This window comes from Megachile rotundata, chromosome 7, assembly GCF_050947335.1.
Source record: "Megachile rotundata isolate GNS110a chromosome 7, iyMegRotu1, whole genome shotgun sequence".
In the NCBI taxonomy this organism is placed as follows: Eukaryota; Metazoa; Arthropoda; class Insecta; order Hymenoptera; family Megachilidae; genus Megachile; species Megachile rotundata.
Window position 1 is genome coordinate 2,860,198 of NC_134989.1, and position 21,686 is coordinate 2,881,883.

Here is a 21,686-nt window from a genome sequence, read left to right on the forward strand (position 1 = left end):
CCTTTAAAATTTCCTTTCAATAACAAATACGACAAAAATATAAAATACAATGGTTTCTTATGTAATTTTATTTTTACGAAAAATAAATTTATTCCGTATGATATTATGAAGAACGTTTGATAATAAACTGTAGTGGTATTAACGACTACATTCATTTATTTCACACCAAAACTACCAAACTGGTTTTAAATGGCTCCACAAGTTTCTTATTATAAGTTACACTATTTATTAACATGCTATTTTTGAAATCTGCATTGATTTTCACGAAAATAAATAATTAATATGTATAAAATTTTATGTCTAGTCGTTTGTTTATTTATTCTTCAATTTCATTCTTAATTTTAAATTAAATGCACATTATTGACTAGGAAGTATACTGTTCATAATATTTATTAATTCTAAAAATGAATGTATATTATATATTGTATAATATTTTAATTTCTATATATGTATATAATTAAATTTCGTTTTTTTTTCTATACATATAGGAGTTTAATGTCGCATTAACTACTAAGTTATTGACCACGCTTGATAGTTTTCCTTTAAGTTTTGTTACGGTATTTGGGTAAACAGCTTGATTTCTTCCAAGAACTTTGGAAGATCGTGTTTTTTCCCCATCTCCTAAGTTATCTCTGATCAGTTTCAGTTGGTAATTTTGATAAAGTGTACCGTAGAAATACAATTATATGAATATAATTTAATTTTAATATTAATGCATATCTAATTTAATAATTATAGAATTTTATTTAATTTTAAATTAATTATAAATAGCTTACCAAGAACATAATATTGAAGATATTGAGAAAATTGGTAATTAATTTCCAAATATTTATAAATTTATTGAAAAGTTAATTTCATATTGAAACGATACGCATACGTATTTCAAGAATAAATAACTAGCTGATACTGTTCATGAATATTTTACCAGTGCCAACAGCTTTAAATTTTTTGCGATATTATTTACATTTCGATATTGAGCATATTTACAGTTTAAATAATTTCGTGAATCAGTATTTTTCCCACCCGTTCTTGTCGCTATTTCCCAATTACGCTCGCAATTTTCCCGACAGCTGTTGCACATGAAACCCACACATTCAGCAAAATGACGCAGATGTTCGATCCGAGATACATTTATAATTAATTCTTCGACAAACTCGCGATTGTCAAGCTCAGAAGAAGTTAGGCTTGGTGACAGGTGCGTTAAGTTCAAATTTCCAGCTAGCGAAAAGGTTTGCAACAAATTATGGATTTTACTTACTACAGCAATAAAAGATAGATCTTTGAAACAGTTTCGATTTATGTGGTGAAAAACAGCACGTTATGATATAAAGACAGATACTTCGTTGTATTTTACAAACACAACAATCTTTCATTACGTTGTCATAGACAGATAACAAAGCTGCACCTCAAAACTTAGATCCTACAATTATTAAAAGAAAATCTCGCGCATGAACGTGTTTTATTGCATTGGCTGACTTCCATTTTATAAATGAAATTGTTTTTCTACTCAAAATTTAACATTCCGATATTTAAATAACGGTATTTGTCAAAAATATAGTTCGAATCATAAAGTCACCACAAAATGTTTTAAAAATAATTATTTTCGTATATAAACATATGTCTTCCACATTTATTATTTAGTTTGCCGTGGAAAAATATTAGAGTTTTGTAAAAATGTACTGTTTAATGGAAAAAAACGTTTATGAAAAGTGATTCATAAGTTTTTCAGAAAAAAATGCATATAAATATATGTATGTCATTTGAATCTCTGAATAGGCTGCACATTGCCATTTCATATTTTTCTGTATAAGCAACAAGCACCAATCCATTTTAAACAGCTATGATATAATATTATTTCCATTCTGAGAAAATGTAAAAGAAATTAAATACATTACATTATTATAATATGTCTTCATTTATTGCTGCCAAAATTATTACATCACTACAAAAAAATGGAACATGAAGTAAGAATTTTAAATTAAAAATTAGTATATGGTAGAAATATACATATGGTGTATAAAGACAATAAAGCAGACAATAGTGGCAAATAATAATAGTGAGGTAGTTATCTCAAAAGAATTCAGCAAATTTTTTAACTAAAATATTTTAAGATTGTAGCATGTAGAAATCCTATAAATAGATATAGTAAGAAAAGTACTGAGAAACGCCGAGTACACGCGACCGACACGACGTACGAAGCGAGACGCAGGCTATATCATAAAATCCTTGCGCTCAGAGTTAGGCTTCGCTGATTGGGCGGGCCTAGCTTCCAGTTTTCGTATAAAAAGACAAGCATTTTCCACAAAAAGGTAGAAATACCCAGCCTTCCTAAGAGAGAAGACGACTCCACGAGCTGCTCGGCACTCTCTTAGTATAGACCTTTTCCTAACCCAAACACGCGAGGAAGACGTATCTCACGGCACCTCAAGCTTTCCTTGATTCCTCTAAAAAGAAGACGTCACCCACAGTGTACGGCACTTTGCAGAGATCATCTTTTCCTCACTTTAAAAAACTCCCTTCGTCACCCCAATAGATTTTACAAAAACTTGAATTGTGCCGCGAATACTTAACGTAATGAACTCACTCTGCACGTGGAAACACGCGCACTTATTTCTTGTACTTTGTCCGATTACAAAATTAACACCTTACTTTAATCTACTCTACAAGATTAATTTCTGACAACAAATACCTTTGAGTACTAAGAGTTAATATTAGCAAGTGTAGATACCCATGCGTGTATAGTATGAACAAATTTTACTCTTATTTGTTTATAGCACTAAAGGTTCCTATTGCACCATATAGAATAGTAAAATAATAAAATGGTGAAATAATTGCCAAACGTAGTGAGGCTGGGATTACACGATCTGTATTTGTTGATTTGTCTGTACCATACTACAGGTCATAATTTTGGCTTGGAATTTTGAAGGTAGATTTGTTAGACACCTTTAATTCATTGTACACATGTTGGCGGTGATCTGAGAACAGGGACCTGTTGTCGTCGAATCGATAAAAAACCGTGCTTTGATATTATTTTTGAGCATTTTCGATATATAAACTCAATTGATCGCCATTGACGTCAGTTTTCATCAAATTAACAATAATCATATTTCGTATCGTCTTCGATAGTTTCAGTCACGTCTAATTAGTTAGCACGACTTTAAAATCCCTACACCTCATTCTTATTCTACCAATATATTTGTAGTAGGTACTCTAAATTTTAAATACACATTTGAATTTGTGTGAAACACCTGGTCTGTAGACGCAATAGTAATATAATACAAGAGTAAAATGGCAGTAGAATACAGGGAAATAGCAATACGATAGTTGATATAGTGAAATTGTAGTATAATAATATAATAGAAGAGTTAAATTATAAAAGCAAGTGATGAGATTTATAGTCGACATGATGATGACCGTAGTCGTCTTCGACAGTCCTATTATAAACACAGGCGAAAACGAAAGTTGAAGTGTTGCGGCCAGGATGGTAACGGGACCATATAGAGCTTGGCCACCCTGACCTTGGCAGACAACGATCGTTAGATTTTTCCAAAAAATGGGGATTCGTTCCCCATAATACCTTTGGAAAAGCACGGCGACGGGGCATTACGTGAGTAAGTTTGGAGAGTAACGAAAAGAGAAGTCGGACGATAAAAATATTTGGTGAATTCTGTGTGATGTATTAGGAATCCTTACAAATCTCAGTACAATAGTATAGTGAAACAATTTTACAGCAGTACAATGGTGTAATCATATAGTGTATTAAAATAATGGATTAGTGAAGTAGCAAAGTATTAAAATAGTGAAACAAAACACAGTACATAAAATAGTAAAATAGTATTTTATATAAAACTAGCGGCCCAACCCCCCGAGGCGCTTCACGCCTATTTCGTGTGCATGCGCTTCTAAAGTGACATGGTGAGTGGACCTTGGACTGTGGAGTAGAGGGAATAGCGATCCACGTTACAACGTTACGCGTGACACCGTTACCTTATGATTTCATACTATAGAAGATATAGATTTTATATAAAATATACAGAATACTAAAAAGAATAATAAGATGAATCAGGCTGTGTCCAAATTGATGGGTGACAAACGATTTTACTATAAATGAAATAGAACTATTATTTCAAATAATTACGTTATAACACTGTTGGGTGTGTTTCGTTTAGTTAAAAACAATAAAATAGTTATGGTTAATCATTCGTTTCAAATATTCCTTTATGCGTCAATTTATTTTTGTTTGTATCGAACAAGCTACATACCTGCTACCACATCCAGCACCATTTCGTTGAAGTGAACAAAGGAGTGGTTAAAATCGAATGAGTTTCCCAAGGGAAGTAGATCTAAGAACTGAAAAACGTGAAAGATATCCTAGGAAACTCCTTTCATTGCTTCCATTACACAGCAATTTTATCCTTGATCGCTACTACCATAATCCTGTTTCTTCGATTTGCTAGCTCTATTTCCGTCATTTCGGATCCAATCTAGGCACCATCACATTTGCTCTCTGGCTGACTTGGCTACCGGGATTACCAGAGTACATTTATCGGTCCCAATAGACTATAAATCGATGCTATTTGATCTGTTGCTTGAGAATTTTGTTACCTTGTACTTTGCTGGTTTTGCCTACTCTACAGACATTTTGAAACGACTACCCTATTTTACTTGAGTCTATATGGCCAAAAAGAAAATTACGTTTCTACGGATATCGCGTTTCTTAATATTTCTTTACAATACTGAATATTTTATGCTTACTTGTTTAGTATTCCACATCTCTTCAGAACAGATTATTTAAAAACTAGAATATACATATAATATTAATAATATAAATATATTGAGTCAGTTTGCTCTCAAAATGGAAAAAGTAAATATTGTCGGTAAGTGAGTTTCAATCAAATTTCGTAGAATTCAGGTAGAATTTAGGGAAAACCGAGAAAGAATCTAAAGAGAACTCAGATTCTAGGTGCAACGTGAGAATTCCTTAACTAGTTATTATCAAATTTTTATTTTCATTTTAACGCATGAATTATAAATTTATATGTCAAATACTTTTATAAGATAGGCAACATTGGAATAAAAAATAATTTTGAGAATTAGAATGCAACTCTTTATCGAATACACATTTGATTTAATATAATTTTATTGCAAGCGATAAAAATAGCAAAAGGGTTAAGAATATGTATGACAGAACAAATGCTTCTGATGCATGGAATTCAGTTTTTTAATTCGGGGATCAGGAACTTTCGAAATTTAGAAACTTTAAGATTTGAAATTTGAATATTTGGGAACATCGTAATTATTTTCCAGAAAATTTAGGAATTTGACAACTTGGAAATGTAACGATTTGGTATATTACAAAATTGAGATTTATTATTTTTGCAATTTGATAATTTGTAGACTTAGAAATGTGGAAGTCCTGAAACTCCAAAATTAAAAAATTTAGAGATTTGATGATCTCGGAATATATGAGTTTGAATACTTAAAAATTTGGAAATTTGTAAATTAGAAGATCTACAAATTTAGAAATTCGAAAATGTGAAAACCTGGAAGTTTGAATACCAGACAATTTCGATATTTAGAAGTTTAAAAAAAAAGAAACTTAGAAATGTAGGAGCTAAATATTTAAAAATTTAGAGATTTTGTAAGTTGTGAAAAGCTCAATCGCTTAGCTTATAAAATCCATCTAACCACTGTTGTTAATGAACATTTAATAACTTATACCGCTAATAATTTCTTCTAACGAAGTGTTATACATATGACAACTGCAGTTAATAATTGAGAAGGTGCAAACATTCGCGATATACTTTATTTAGATTGTTCATATCTATACGAATCGCGGAATCCAGTAGCATTCATAAGTAGCCCTTGTAAGTACTTTGATAATTGGCACAAGTTGAGTTAACTAATGATGAAACTTTTGTCGGTCATACTGTCCGGCTAATAAACTTCTGACCAGTTTCTGTTAACTCTCTGTCTATTATCAGGACTATATTTACTTGTACATTGATTTTCTGTTGGAGGGTGCTATGGTAAGCGAACGTTTGATAAAAGGATAAAGTAAATATCTAAATTTAGACAATGTTCGAAAAGTAAAAGTTTCTACTACCAGATAAGATAAGATTCTACTTCCAAATCTAGTGTACATTAGTACTTCAGCACAAAATACCAGATGTGTAATTAATACAGCTCGGAATTGTATTCTTGCTAATAGAAGTCACATTGAATACGATATGTAGTCGATTAATTTGCAGCGACAACATAGTAATAAATAAAATATAGTACGGAATTCATATTGACACACGCTTTCATATGGTAGTAAAAGCATATGTAAGATAAATGTCCCACCGGTCCATAAGGAAGCAATTAAGATAATTGCAAGTTCTTTTATATTTGGACAATGCAACATTATAATTAAATACGTTTATCTACAACGGTAAAAATTCTACTGTCAGAGAAAACAATAAGAATCTACTTTCTTTTTTGCATTATACAATTTTTATAATTAACCATTAATTTGAATTCTTATTTGAAGAATATAGAAGGTATGAAAAATATTTATTTATATAACGTTATTAACGTTTATAAAAAATTATTCAATTACTCTTGAAAACTATAATAGTGATATCGTTATGCTCCGTATGCATTAAAGAAGAAATCAAAATAATGCAAAAACCAACTCACTTTATAATATTTAATCATAATTCTGCTTGACTGTTACAATTTAATTATTCCTAGTACTTCTTTTAAAGTAATTTTTTTTTTTCGAAAATTTGTGCCTGTTTATTTTTTGTTTAATTCAATGCTTTCGTTAATAATTTATTTTATTGTGAAATTATATATAAATTTTTTTTTAATCCAGGTTTTATAATTATTATCATATCGATCTTCGAATTAATAGTGCTACGAAGCAAAAAAATGAAAATATTTCAATTGGTTCTTTTCATATTTGCATGTGACAAGTAAATTAAATATTGAACACTAATCGATCCATTTTCATATTATCCAGATTAAATAAATAAAAATTCCGTAACATAGTTTTGTGGCAAAAAGAAAAATAGGTAGTAACATTTTTTTTACTTTTTCTATTATTAATGCCAGGAAACGATATTGCAACGTGTTTCATTGCATAAAAGGGAAGATACCGGATCTGGAAATTCTTAAGAATTATAAAATTTTGCAGACATACAAAATAGTCCATCTGGTTCAGTCTATAATAATTGTAAGAAAGTAAAAAACTCTTTTACGAAATAATACTTTCACCCTCTTGTACAAATTTTCGTTTTAATATCAAAAATACATTAAATAGAAAGAACTAAATTTGTAATATGTTAATCAGTATGCGAAATTTATCGCAAATGTTAATTAGTAGTAGTATTTATATTTTTAATAAATCTAACTTATTATTATCAGAACATTTTAAACTTTCTACTATATTCTTCATAATTGTAGCACGTAATGCGAGCATTTTTATTTACATAAATTGAATACGTTATATTAACAAAGTTTTTAAAAATATTATTTCCTTTACTACAAACAAGTTTTTTTACAAATATTTTAACACGTATTTAAACTCATCTTCCTCGAAAATAGTCACATGCTAGAAAATGTAGTCGATATTTTCGACTTTGTTTTCATGTAGAATCATTTTCTTTTCAATCGCACAGGTCGGAAACATGCTGCAAACAAATCAAAAAGTATGTATTGCTTCATATCTTTGCCTTTTGTATGACATAAAGTCTCAAACGGTTTTCTGTAAAGGCTTTACTTTCAAAATACCCCTGAATAGCGGTATCAATTGCCTTAATGAGAAGACTGTACGTACACATCCTCATTTTTCCAAAAATACGCGAGACCTGATTATGCAAAGCAAATTGAGCGTCCATCCAGCTTCGGTGCAAAAGACACTTGGTCTGTTTTTCGAGCAAAGCTCCCTTTTCACGAGGTACAAATCGGCAAACAGTCTGGCCAGAAGTGCCATCTGTCCTTTACCAGCGCTGTAAATCTACTATAATTCGCCATTCAGGCGTTAATTTCGCGCTTGTCACGAACATTAACAGGCTAACGGTCGCTAAAGCGTCTTGACACAGCGAATATTCTCCCCTAGCTGTGACCCACTAATTTAGGTATTCATCCCGGCCAAGGAATACTTTCCGTCCGGAACAAATTCCAAGGAAATTGAAACGCACCGTCTGCGCTGAAATAACTAGAGAATCTTCTTTCCCTTTGCAACTTAAAGTTACTCCGATTCGGAACGTTTATCGAAATTCATTGCCGTAAGGGAGGCAGACTTTAATCGCATAAAACTCGGAATTAATCAGAGACGTGCTGTCCGTTGGACGCGCAGTGTTTCCTGCATATGAATGATTAGGATAAAATTTATTACTTTACTTTTATATGGAATTTTCTCATGATCTTTTTGTTTATTTGATTTTATATTGTTCTTTTACCCCATGATCATTTTTCGATTCCAAAAAACAGTTATGTGATCTACAATTAAATAACATTATACTTCATTATAAAAATTAGTAGCTTACGGTCTTGAAACGATAGAAGCTTCAGTTTTAAAATAGGTACAAGACAGGTTTGTTGTATTCTGCTTCCGAACAAAACGTTTCCTCTATTGTTGGACATCACAATCTTGTTTTGTAATTTGTATTACTATTTCATTTTACTCTGAGTAGTTCAACAGTACATCTAAATAACATAAACAGTAAAAGAAATTAGAATTATGAGTTAAAAATCGTAAGAACGCTAAAGCTGAGAATGATGGGCCAGATTAGTTCGTTTGGCAAGCAACGAAGATTGGATTCAGTGTCAATGTGCCAAAAATGAGTACACCAGCCTTGTGCTGAATCTTCCAGTGTTTTGGCGATTATGCCAAGTTTTTAATGGCTTAATGTTGTTAGTATAGTCTATGAGTCAAAATAACGAAGGAATGTTATACATATAAACATCGGTATTCTAGAACTTTATTAAGGGGTTATGACAATATTACAAAGTAAGGAGATCTGGTGCAAACTCACAGTTAATCCACTGCAATAGTGATACAGAGCAACATTATTTACGTTTATTCTGCTTACATATGAGCTATGTTTACTATCTGAGATTGATACCTAACCAATCCAAATGGTAAGTTCATGAACTTCACCCGGAAATGCTACAATCACTTACGAATTCGGAAAGCAATAAATTTTATTTTCTACCAATGTCAATCCTGTATTGCCAAAAATGATGATGAACACTTTGAGACTGTTTTTTGCATGAACAAAATAAATGTAAATTATTGTTAAACGTAAAATATTGTGATTTGTTTCTGTATGTCTGTGAAACACATAAGTTTAATAACACATGTATCTAAACACATAAGTTTAGATGTTATTACTTATTGTTACAGTTCGCCATCTATTATCTTGTCATTTTATTAAAGTTATGTACATATATTACAGTAATATTGGTATGTATCTTTTGTAGCATTGTATTGCAAATAAATTAAACTACGTAAAACATGGAACTATGGAATTTTTGTATATCATCAAATTTAAATAATTGTAGATTTCTGAATTAATGTAATTATCGAAAATATTGATAATCGATAACTGATAAAATGATTTTCCCATTATAATGATTTCAGTATCTTCAATGTAACACTATTTTCCAAATCATTGTAAGCCATCAACAAGGTATTTCAAAATGTTTGCTGGTTCATGTCGATAACACGCTCTGTTGTCGAGATACGGCAGTTTAAACCAAGTTATAATTCTCAATCATACACTTCCCCATCCTGCTAACTTTAATTTCTCATAACTCGCTAAAATAGCTCTATAATACACTACGTTTTAAGTATTCGTAAACCATAAATCATTCTTTTAAAATATTTTGTAATTCGTGTCAATAGCATACGCTGCTATTAAATTTCGTCATTTAAAATTTTTAAATAATAATCATCATTTAAAACTTATAATCACAGTTTAAAACCTTTAGAGTACAAATAAAAAATATTAGTATTTGGATTATAACTTTCATAAATATTAACTATTCTATAAGTTCAACAGCAAAAATAATTAGGAATAAGTGTTATAAGTTTACTAGAAAAATGAATGTTCTAGTAATATGATTAAGTAAATCTTAAAAAATGGAGTCAATTTCAAAGATTCATTTTTATTCATAATCGTGTTCTTTTAAGAAGGTAGCGAACCAAGTATTATGACATTATGATTTCTTAGAAATAAGGTTATATTGCAAAAAATTAAATATCTTTATACTGAACGCTTACACATCAACTTTATTAAATATTAAACATTTGCGATCAATGCAAAATCTTGTGTTGCGTGTACATTTGTTGTCTTATGATCGAGAGGTCATGTTTTTAATTACTCCTTAACACGTTGACTACCACACAGAAGCAGTTGAAAATTATATTAGATAGTATTTTCGTTTCTAACAAATCTTACCAAATATTCCAACATTATTTAGTTATATTTATTATTCATAGTTTCCAATAATTAATACGAATATTTCCAATTAGGTTAGTGGACAAATTCTTATAATATAGATGATACATTCGTATGGAAGATTAAGCGTCATCCATATGTGGGTGACATGGCAGTCAAAATGTTAAAATGTCTTTCTGAGTATATATGTGAAATTTTACAACTTACTTTGAAGGAACTGTTTAATTTTCTTTACTTTTCCGTATCCATTTCAGTTATATTGATTTATCGAGGAGTGAAAACATTTTAGGATAATCTTATTTTAAAATAATAAAATTTTGTTTTAAAATTGAATAATTACACATTCTCATTCACACAAATCGTAGCACTTAGGAGCGATTTCTTAAAAAAATGAGTGGTGATAATGATTTAAAATTTGAAATGTATAATGACAATGTGAACAATTCAAATTATATATTTTCTTCTTTTTATGTATTGTAACTATGATTAAACAAAATAGATTAGTCTCAAAATATTCGGTATATTCCGTTGCTTAATGTCCACATATTTGTTACAATTTATTATAATTTACTAGAAATTTATTTTAAATCGTTCATGAGAAAGTAATATAAAAAACTAACTTTGCTCAGTTTAATTAGTAGTCTTCACAGAAAAATATGCCAATAGAAAAGGGATAAACTTACAACTTAGCAAAGTGAAGAACTTAAAGAGTTTAAAAACCTGAGTCAGGAAGTCGCTGAACCGAATGAACATTAAAGATATTAACTTACAAAGACTTCTCCTTAGAATTTAGAATTCGATTCCAACATACATGCAGGCGAAGTTGCAAGAACAGCTAGTACGTTAAAATTCTCGATCTTTTACTTTCCCATTTTAATCACATTTATTCTCATTCCCTAACTTACTTAGTGATCCTCAATGTGTGGATCGCAAAGTGTTTCATGGGAGGCCATCACAGTTTTATTGCATTTTTACTTGACGACTTTTACCACTTACCTATTTTAATACTGTTATGGTATTTTATCAATGATGTAACACCGACCTTTCATAAATGAACGGAAAGAAATATTTGCCAAAACAGGATTTATATAAATACATATTTGCGTGAAAACAAAAAACAATTTCAGTTCACAGATAAAAGTTTGAAATTTTGGAGGTATGGACTTTCACTGAATGAAAATTGGATCATAATTTTATCTACAATGTCTTCCACACGACACTAAGATTTATTTGAATCATTTGTTTCAGCAACGGATATTTAGAAGATAATTGCGTTCATAACTTAAAATAGGTAACAAGAAAAGATCCCAATAATTTTTTTTTAAGTGTAATCCCTGAAAGGGACGGAAATATATGGCCGTTTTAACACTGACTTTATGTAAGTAAAATTTTCTGAAGCAAAATATGCGATCGATAAAATGCATTCTCATTTAAAATTCAATCCTCTGGCCTGAAAGAAGAAGTAGAGCCGTTTTATAGATTTTTTACTGCCTGAAGAACTGTTTCTACTCTTGTTAACATCCCAACAAATATGTACATGCATAACTGTCATCGCTTGAGCTTCTGTCAATTTAAATAATCAATTCCAGAATTTTTATCTGAAATGTTGTTTTATAGCTTCCAAACATGCTTCAGTTCGCATAAAAGCTTTTGGCAGCTAAAATAAATTGAGTTTGACTCCGTTCGATATCGTTTTACACCGTTTTTGTTATTAAAATAGATGGTCTAGCATCGAGTACTATGCTTTTTCAGTTATTAACATGTTAAGAATTAAAATTAAGAGTTTTCTTTTAAGTGATATATCTAAATGTAATGAACACTAGTTTAATATTAAACTGCGGGTTCAAAACATCGTTGAGATTTGTAAAATAGTACTGTAAAATATTTTGAATTTTACTTATTCAGGTACTCAGAAAAGGGTGTAAGAAGTGACAGTTTTTCTTCTGCGGATGCTTTTAACCAGTTAAGTGTGTTTGACGACTATATCCGTCATGGAGATGTGGCAGAATTTTGTGCCATGACTACATACTACACTGCTGGCCAAAATTAACGCACCACTTCCTTTAGCCGTTTCTTTCTTTACCTTCTGTTGGAGGTAGGACTTTGAAATTTTAAGGATAGTTGGGCCCATGGGTTATCTCAATGCTCCAGGAGTGCCATTGTTGCCGCCACCCCCTTGCGGTATTGGCAACCCCTTGAATGCTAGAGGATCGAAAAATCGAAAAAAAAGGCTCTAAATTCGACAGAAAAAAAGAAAAAATCCGAAATTTTTTTACAGAATGAAGTTCTTTAGGTTGCGGCCTTTCCGAAAATGCCCGGCTCAACCGCATGCGACACCCCCGACCCCTTCCCTAATTTTCCGCCCCTCCCAAAAGGGCGGTTTTTTCGATTGAGATCGAAGAGAGGAGCGTTCAAACTTCGTGCGAGGCCACGCCGCGGGATGCCAACTGCCTACAATAAGTCGTGGCTGCTAGGTGAACTTGGGGTTGAAAATCTCAAAATTTCCACTTTTTTGCATATTCTATATACATATATTTAATTCTTTATTCCAATTATATATATATCATTATTTTTACAACATTTTACAATATTTTAGACATTTTATACCTGTTCATATGCCGTTAATTGACTTCTCAATTATTATCCAGAATATTGTAAAAGATTGTAAAAATAATGATATTTTTAATAAAAATGCTGATTGCTCCTCTTCACAGGAGGTGATTTTAAATTATATATCTAATAAACATTGCAACAAACAACAAATTCCAAAAACACGTACCCTCTATTTTTGTCCATAGTTTACGTACACGAAGTTGCAAAAAAATAGATCAACATTTAGTGCAAAAATTTAATCAAAAATTATAAATTTTCAAAATATTATTTAAACAAATAAAGTTTATTGAAATATTTTTACGCACAAAAATTTCCTATTTAAATACCAACAATTTACAAAAAAAAGAATCCAATAATCTTCTTTAATTCCGGAGATATTCCCAAAAATATGATTCCAACCCCCAACTTCGAGGGCTATTTTCACCTCTTCAATGTGAACGATGGCCGATAAAAAAAAATACGTGTCAAATATTTTCTTGAGAACTATCTTTCACATAAGTTTCATTAAAATCGGTGTGTCGCGGTTCGATATGTTTCCTCGTTAGTGTTAATAGAGTAAACATAGGGAAAGAAGCTGTTTTATATTACAATATAAGATATACAATACATTTTGCTGTAATGTTTTACTCTATGTAACAAATCATATTACATTCGATTTCTATTTATTTCGGTCTTTACATCGATTCCTAAAAGAAGAATCGTTTTAAAATACAAAAGTGAAAAGCGTATGAATTTTTAAATAAAAAAAAAACAGTTACATTCATAATGAAGAAATATTTATTTTAGTTATCAAAAGGATGACAACACATTATAAAATAGAATTAAGATGGTATTTTGCGAAATGAAAGCATTTTACTTATAACAAATTCATTTAATTACAATTGGTATTATTCTTCTGAATCAATTTTGGCATACAAAACTTTTAATTGGAAACGTGTAAGTACCTGTTTTAAAAACTCACTGCTATACAAACATTTCTTTGTCTGCAGTCTTTTCCTTCGGAAATTCTACAGATCTTATACGACATTATAATGTGTTTCGGACGCTGCGCTGGCTGAATTGGAGATGGATTTGGTTGAATTGGCCGCAAATAATGACAAAAAACTGACGATTAATTCGGACAATAACTTTGATAACGCGAGAACTGGACGCAGATCATTACAAAAAAAAACGTTTCGGTAGGTTGACGGTTACGATTTGGCGTTAGCAATAGGCGATACTGGCAATAATACAACACGGTTAGCTGAGCAGTATTTATATTGTGTTCGATGCTTCGGCAAGGGGGGTATGAGCATGGGCGGTCGAAACAAAAAAAATTTCGGTTAACAGGATTACTGTATTTCTAAACATAATGTAAGAAAAATAACTGAAAACATATTTAAATATTTGAGATTATGTTAATGTTATGCCAACTTTAAAAATTAGCAGTATTATATTTTTATAATTATTCTTATCATACATACACAAAATGCAAAACATACTTGCTTTAAAACAACAGATGTTAATAATATAAATTTGTATTTTAATTACTTTAAACGTTTGAAACAGCAGAAATGTCATTATTCAGAAAATTCTCAACTCAATTATTACGTACCGGGATGTGTTTGAACATTAGTATATTTAGCTTACACCACTGAATTTAAAAAACAGAATTTTCACCTCCACTTTTCAAAAAATAATGTAAATATAAAAAAATTGACATAGCTCGTCACGTTATTAGTAAAACATGGTACTTTGCTTATAACTCAAAATTTAAGAATCAAATGATTGAAGTAAGTTTTGAAATCTGTTTATAATATAGAAAAACTTTCTATTGTATACATTTTATTTTTTCTATATTATAAACAGATTTCAAAACTGTCTTCTATCATTTGATTCTTAAATTTTGAGTTATAATATTGTATAATTGTATCGTTAGTAGCTAAAAATAATAACGAATAATAACAAAATATGAATAATAATAATAATGAAATAATAATACTAAAAAAAAATTAAACACTGTAAATATAAAAAGTGGATGTATATTAAGCCCCATTATTGATGCTGATTGAGCGTAGCCACGGCACTGACTTGGCGAGGAGAGCGAGCTATGGCCGCCTGGCGGCAAAACACCGCACACGTGCTCCCGGCAGATATTTTTTCGATTTTCTGGAATTGCATACAGCTACAACATTTACCCCATATAGTTTCTTCATCAGAAATGTCTATACAATTCGATACTGTATAGCATATTCGCGCTACATAAATAACTTTTTCTAAAAATGCAAAAATAATACATAGGAAATGCGTACAACGGCCGTTTTTTAAACTTTCATCAATATTTACACCTATTTAGAATTATGCAATATAACAATTATATATACCAATTTATTCGGGACACTCTCCTCTATCTTCCAAAATTAATTTGAATGTCCTAGCTTTTTTAGTTTTCTTGCAATATCGCATTTTCTACCCAAAACACGTGTTTTTACAAAAGCTCGTGTTTTTCAAAAACTGAGGGTGATAGAGCAATTCGGTTTTCGGATTCTTGTTCAGGACGAGAAACTCTACAAGGATCACCCAATGGGTATTGGAAAACATAAAAAAAATTTAAATTTTTTGAACAGTGTTATTAATGTTGCAATTAGCAAATGAATACTTGTCCTTGTAAATGTTGAGGTTCACTCTTAAAATAAGACAATATTTTTATTTTTTGGAATGTTCTTGAGTAAACGACCTTATCTTTTACAGCGGCTTATTATGGGCAATTTGTAATTCCAAATTTTTCTATTTTTCACATATTTTGTCAAGACCTAACATACTTTATGGTTTATTACACTCGAATCGTTAGATGACGACCGACGCCATAGTCGTTACTTCAGGTTGAAGTTCCCTTCTCTTAATAATTTTTCAACCGATGTAACAGTTAATTTTGACAAGTCACTTGTCTGCTCCCACAAACATGCCGATTCCGCATTTCATTTTTATTTTTCATGGAAAATATTCTTTTATGATAGAGCGGATTCTCTCATCAGCTCTCAACAAATAAAGTTCAACAATCTTAAGAAGTCCATAACTACGTTGTATCATTTTTAAAGTACTACAACTAAATATTCCTTTTTAAATAAAGTTCAATATATACCTCTTAAATTAGTTGTTCGTTCGTTTTGTCGAAGTAGTGTTACTGATACACAATTAAAGTAGCTTGCGTTCTCGTTAAGTTTATAACTGCGTCCAACTTACAAATTATATTTTTCATAGAAGAAAACAATAATTGATTGCGTATATAAAAGTTACGAAAAGTTCACACTATTGTATTTCTTGCATCCTTGCATGATATCGTAACAAAGAAAAAGCAATTGTATTATCCACAATAGCGAACTAGCTTAAAACGAAATGGATTTATGATTTTTACTAGCGGTGTATGTCAAAACATACGAGTGAAAGCTTGAAGGCAGTTAAAAACCACGTACTCGAGGTTTACGCAATTATTTTGCATCGTTCACATAAATCCACGTTGAAATCAAACGTACCTAATGCTTTTTTTCCATGGGAAAAAAGGTTCCGTGGAGTTTCCACATGCATCAGCACAGCGGTTACAAAAGAGCACCAAAATGTACGATCCTTTCAAACGAAGGAAAGCAAACACACGTCGTCAACTGCCTTTCAATGTTAGCGAAGTGTTCTGCGGCTCGTTAAATTCTACCACCGAGATTAAAGCGTCAAGACTATTCGGACAGTGAAACACGTGCATCGGAAAGAAATTAATTTAAAACGCGTTTCTTTCAAAGAAAACGTTCCACTTTTCTAATTTGAAACAAAAGAGTACCATTTTTCCTCATTTTTTTTCAGATAATTCCATTTTTGTTTTAAACACGTCAATTTTATAGGTAAGAAATCCTTTGCTTTATGTTAGATGCAATATTATTGAAATTTAAAAATCAATAAAATAAATATAAATTTTTAATCTAAAATTCTAATCTAAAATAGGTTAAATAAATAGGTTAAATATAGATTTTTTTTAAGTTTAAAATGTAATTGAAAAGTTTATTTAGTTTTTTAAGAAATTTTAAATATTTCATGATATATGAAGAAGAATATATTAATCTTTTGTGTGCATTGAAACAGTAAACAATCTTACAAGCCTATCGAAAAGCAACATCAAGATTGCTTCCAGAATCTGTACTAATACTGGTACTATACTCATCAATTTCAGTGTCTCTGTATACATAGCTTAACGTATTATCTTCGCGTCTATACAGAGTGTTCAAATAATTACGACAAAACCGGTTTGATTTCTTTTGAAGCAATAATTAAAAATATGCATGTTTGTTTCTAAGAAGAATGAATTTAGGATTGTTCGAAGTATTTGAAAAATAAATTATACCAGTGAAAAATAACTTATTGTACAAAACACAATATTTTTCTGTATGTCTGCTTATTATTTTATTCTTATGTATCTTTTATATAATCTTACGTCTTATGTGATTTATGTGATTTTATGTATCTTTTATTCTTATGTGACTTTTTTCTTATGTATGGTATTTAATTTAATTTTGCACTGTGTGTGGTAAAAATTGGTTTCTACGAAATGAAGCACTAAACGTAAATGTTTAGTAATTCAGGGAAAAGAGCTGAGAGACATGTAACATTCTACACAATATTCTATGTAAATAAATATTCTTTAATATTCCACATAATATTATTTAGGTAACTAATAATCATTTTTATGATAAATATTTTAAATACTTCCTAACATGTACAGAAGCACTTAGTGAGAGAATCTATAGATCAATATTAAGTGAATTGTACATTTGACAAGATCATATATGTATACTGTTAAAATTAATTATTATCCGCCATATTAATTAACCTCAGCTGAAAACATACGTTGCAAATCGTATCCTACGGGCACTGTAAGTGGACAAATATAATTGTTAATAGCACTGAAATGTATTAGTAGCGGTAATCGATATTCTTGATTACATGATTAATATACTAATACTATATACAATAGTAGAATATATACAGAACGAAACATGGTAGGCTTTGCTGCATGAAATTTTATTATGTATCCATATTGTTCAACTGTGTATTAACTTGAATAAAATTTAACACTTACAAATTCTATTAGGGTAAAATCATGTAACATGCAACTCATTAGAAAGAAATTATTAATTAGGAGCACTTTCATGAAAATTGCACAAACCGTTTAAGAATAAAATATGTATGCTTTTGCAACCTACTAAAGAGTATAAACAAATTTGGTTTTTTTATGATGAAATAAAAACGAAAATCATATAAGCACAAAAATAAGTTTCGAATATAAGAAGCAATTTCTATATTTCTAAAATTTAGTTCTTTTATACTTTTTTCATAAATTGGACGTATGTGATGCATTTCTTTACCATCGTAATTTGTGTGAGTCCATCAACAATGATTTAAAAAATACAGGGAAAATAAGTTTCAGAATTAATTCATTGTTCATCAAGATCCGACTCACAATAACAATTTTTAGCGATCCCGTATTGGAAAACAACATTCATCAAGTACAATTATAATTACTAACAATAAGTATATTTAAATTAAATCTTCATTATTTATTAATGTACCACTAATAAACCTGAAATTCTAATGTATTAACAAGTGTAATATTAAAAGTTAGTATGGACAAGAGTAGTATGTATTATAATTTGTGAAACAAGTGGATGAGGTTTAATCCTACATGAAAAAATAAGTCAAAAATATACAACAAAATTATTTTCAATAAGATTTGGTTTTCAAGAAAATGAAATTGAAAAATTCGTCAAAATATTTGTAGGATAGGAGAAAAAACACGGGTATGTTTTAACAAAAAGAGATTAACAATATATATTTAGGAATACACACAAAAAAGACCCAATACTTCGAACGGCACTGCTAAACAAAAGACGATCGCGTTGATGGAAAAAACCCATATTAACGGTCATTCTATGGAAAAAACCGTGATACCTCGTGGAAAAAATCCTACATATTTGTAAGAAAATTTGTTCATACTAATTGTAAGACAGATCATAATTTCAAATTCTTGGTTAATTTACCAGATAACGAATGTTATACATTAATAATTGTCATTACAGACATCGTTAAAATGTATAACCAGTTATGATTTATCATAACGTTGTTGATATTATACGTATCAATGTTATAATAGCATAATGAATTTCGCAAAAATTATGAATACATACATTATAACAAACAAATGAAATAATAATACCTTTATTAACATTAATAACTACGTGTATTAATTTGTAACATTCATTAATTATTGTATTAATTAATGAACTGTTAAAATTATCACCTTTCTCGCTGTAATCAAATTTTAACAAACGAATGAATTTTCGAATTCAATATTCTCAACGGCCAAGTTTTATATAAAAAACTTTTATTATTCATTTTCATCTTATATTTTTTTCAAATTACATAACTCGACAGAGCAGTATTCATGACACTAATTATACACTTAAAATCGTTAAGGTTTAATCGAACAACTTCAAAAACTTTCTGTAACATATTTTATAACATTGACGATTAATTACGAAATAAACCAGTAACCCTACAATTTCTACAAGCTCTTTAATAGTGATAAGTTGAGATCTGATATTAGGATATATATTCATATTAGGCAATTTTATCTCAATTCTTCTAAATTGGTGTCAAAAGACTATAACGTTTTGTGTAAGTAAGTCATAATTCATCACAATTCTTGAATATTCAGAAACGTAGTCGGTTCCTTCCATATTTACTGGAGTGACTAGGTAGAAACCTGCTTGGCATCCCCAGAATGTAGAATGTAGACTATTTCATGTAGATCGACCCCTAGTACAGGTCGTTTAAGAAGTTTTGCATGCAAAATTAATCAATAAACTTCTCTTGCTTTACCCTCTTTTTATTAACTGTTATTGAATGTAATAATAGATTTAGTTATAAGATTAACTCGACCATTAGTACTAAAACAATCGGCATTAAATGCACACTTACTTTTAGCTTGATGGTAAAGTGGAGAAATAGATAAATTAATACTAAAACATAGACTGATACTAACAACCATTCATTAGCTTAATAAAATATGAGAGACATTTTGACAAATTATGAATACAAATAAGTTGTAAAACCTGAAACCAATCAATTCGACTGATTGATAGTTTCATTGTTAAACATTTAAAAACTACGCAAAAATTAATCGTTAGAGTTTGTGTCGAAATTGTTCATTTCTCACATTTCTAAAAATGCCATAATCAGAAAAAGACTCATCTGCTGAATATGAAGGATGCTTTAACATATTTTATTGATTTTCTTTGAATTTCTTCTGTGTAATCATCCCAATGTTAACTAAACAATCGTATGAAATATATCATTGTATCTTTCCTTCTAGATATTTTTTCCTACGCTATTTCTAATAATTTTTAGGAAATTACCATTTACTACCTGTTTTTAGTGTAATTTGGTTCATATAAAATCTGTACCACGGTAATCAGATAATGAACCAAACAGCTCTAAATGTTCTTATACCGATTTCAAAACATCTTTGCATTTTGACAAAGAGTTGATTTTTAAAATTCAGTCCATATCTTCAGTATCCATTTTATATTAACATTCTGAATGCAACGGTTTTTTAATTACTTTCGGATTCGGTGGAAATTTGATCAAATGACTTTAGATTACTTAGTGTAAGAAGTCTTCTGAGTGTATCATAGATACCTTTTTGCTTCATTCGAAATAATGACACCGTTTTGATATCGCAGAACGGTTAGGACATCCAAATCCATAACTTTTCCAGACAAATTATTTATCATTCAGTTTTTCACAAAATTCGATCTTAATATAAAATTTGTCTTAATCATTCATTTTCTGTATATTTATCTTATTAACTTATTAAGTTCCATGTAAATTTATGTAATTGTAGTAAATATATACAAAATGCTGTATGAAGTGATAATATATATTATGATAACTTTGTTTATTCTTTTGTGATTTCTTAACTCAAATTATGTTACAATTAAACCCTACTCAATATTTTGTAGTTTTAACATAGGAGACTTGATCCCACAAATAAAAGTCTGTTATATAATACTTAAAAAACACGCATATAATGTTCAACTATACAGGGTGTCCGCGGCAAAGTGTTACACCTTAATATCTCATGAACTATTGATGTCACGAAAAAGTGCTTATATGGAAATTGCAGGGTAAAAGAGGCCCTATGTTTTGGCAGAAGCAAAATTTTTTTATTGTTATTAATGTAAAAGATATGATGGTGAAGTTTCGTTTTTTTAAATGGAACTATAATTTTTTTCTCGATCAGGCGATAGTGCTTTTCAAGACGAATTCATCAAGGTTTTATGTACTTACCCGATTTTTATTAGTTTTCGAGATATAACGCTTAGAAATTTACTGATTTTCAGCAGTGACATCTCGGTTTGACGAGTAAGTCATAAAAACGTTCTTATTGTGACGGTAAGTGCCGCTGGTTTGACTCTGCCTGCCGAAACAGATAGGCGGGGTGTATGGTGAAAATGGCAGGTCCGAAGAGTAAGAAACGTGAAAAGTATTGTCCATTACGGTTTAAGTTTTCCGTATCGAAGATGATATTAATTGTAATTT

At 30.0% G+C, this 21,686-nt stretch overlaps 1 protein-coding gene across 7 annotated transcripts in view; it reads right to left on the bottom strand.

Moving 5' to 3' along the window:
* LOC100878472 (uncharacterized) overlaps positions 1–21,686 on the bottom strand; it is a 422,291-nt gene that overhangs the window by 111,133 nt on the left and 289,472 nt on the right. Inside the window, exon 1 of one of the 7 annotated variants that reach the window (XM_076533670.1) lies at positions 16,577–16,727. The exons of the other annotated variants lie outside the window; for them this stretch is intronic. Within the exon in view, the coding sequence (XP_076389785.1) occupies positions 16,577–16,628 (52 nt within the window). The 5' untranslated portion in view covers positions 16,629–16,727. Of the gene's footprint in view, positions 1–16,576; positions 16,728–21,686 lie in introns of those variants that run through there. 7 annotated transcript variants of the gene reach the window in all.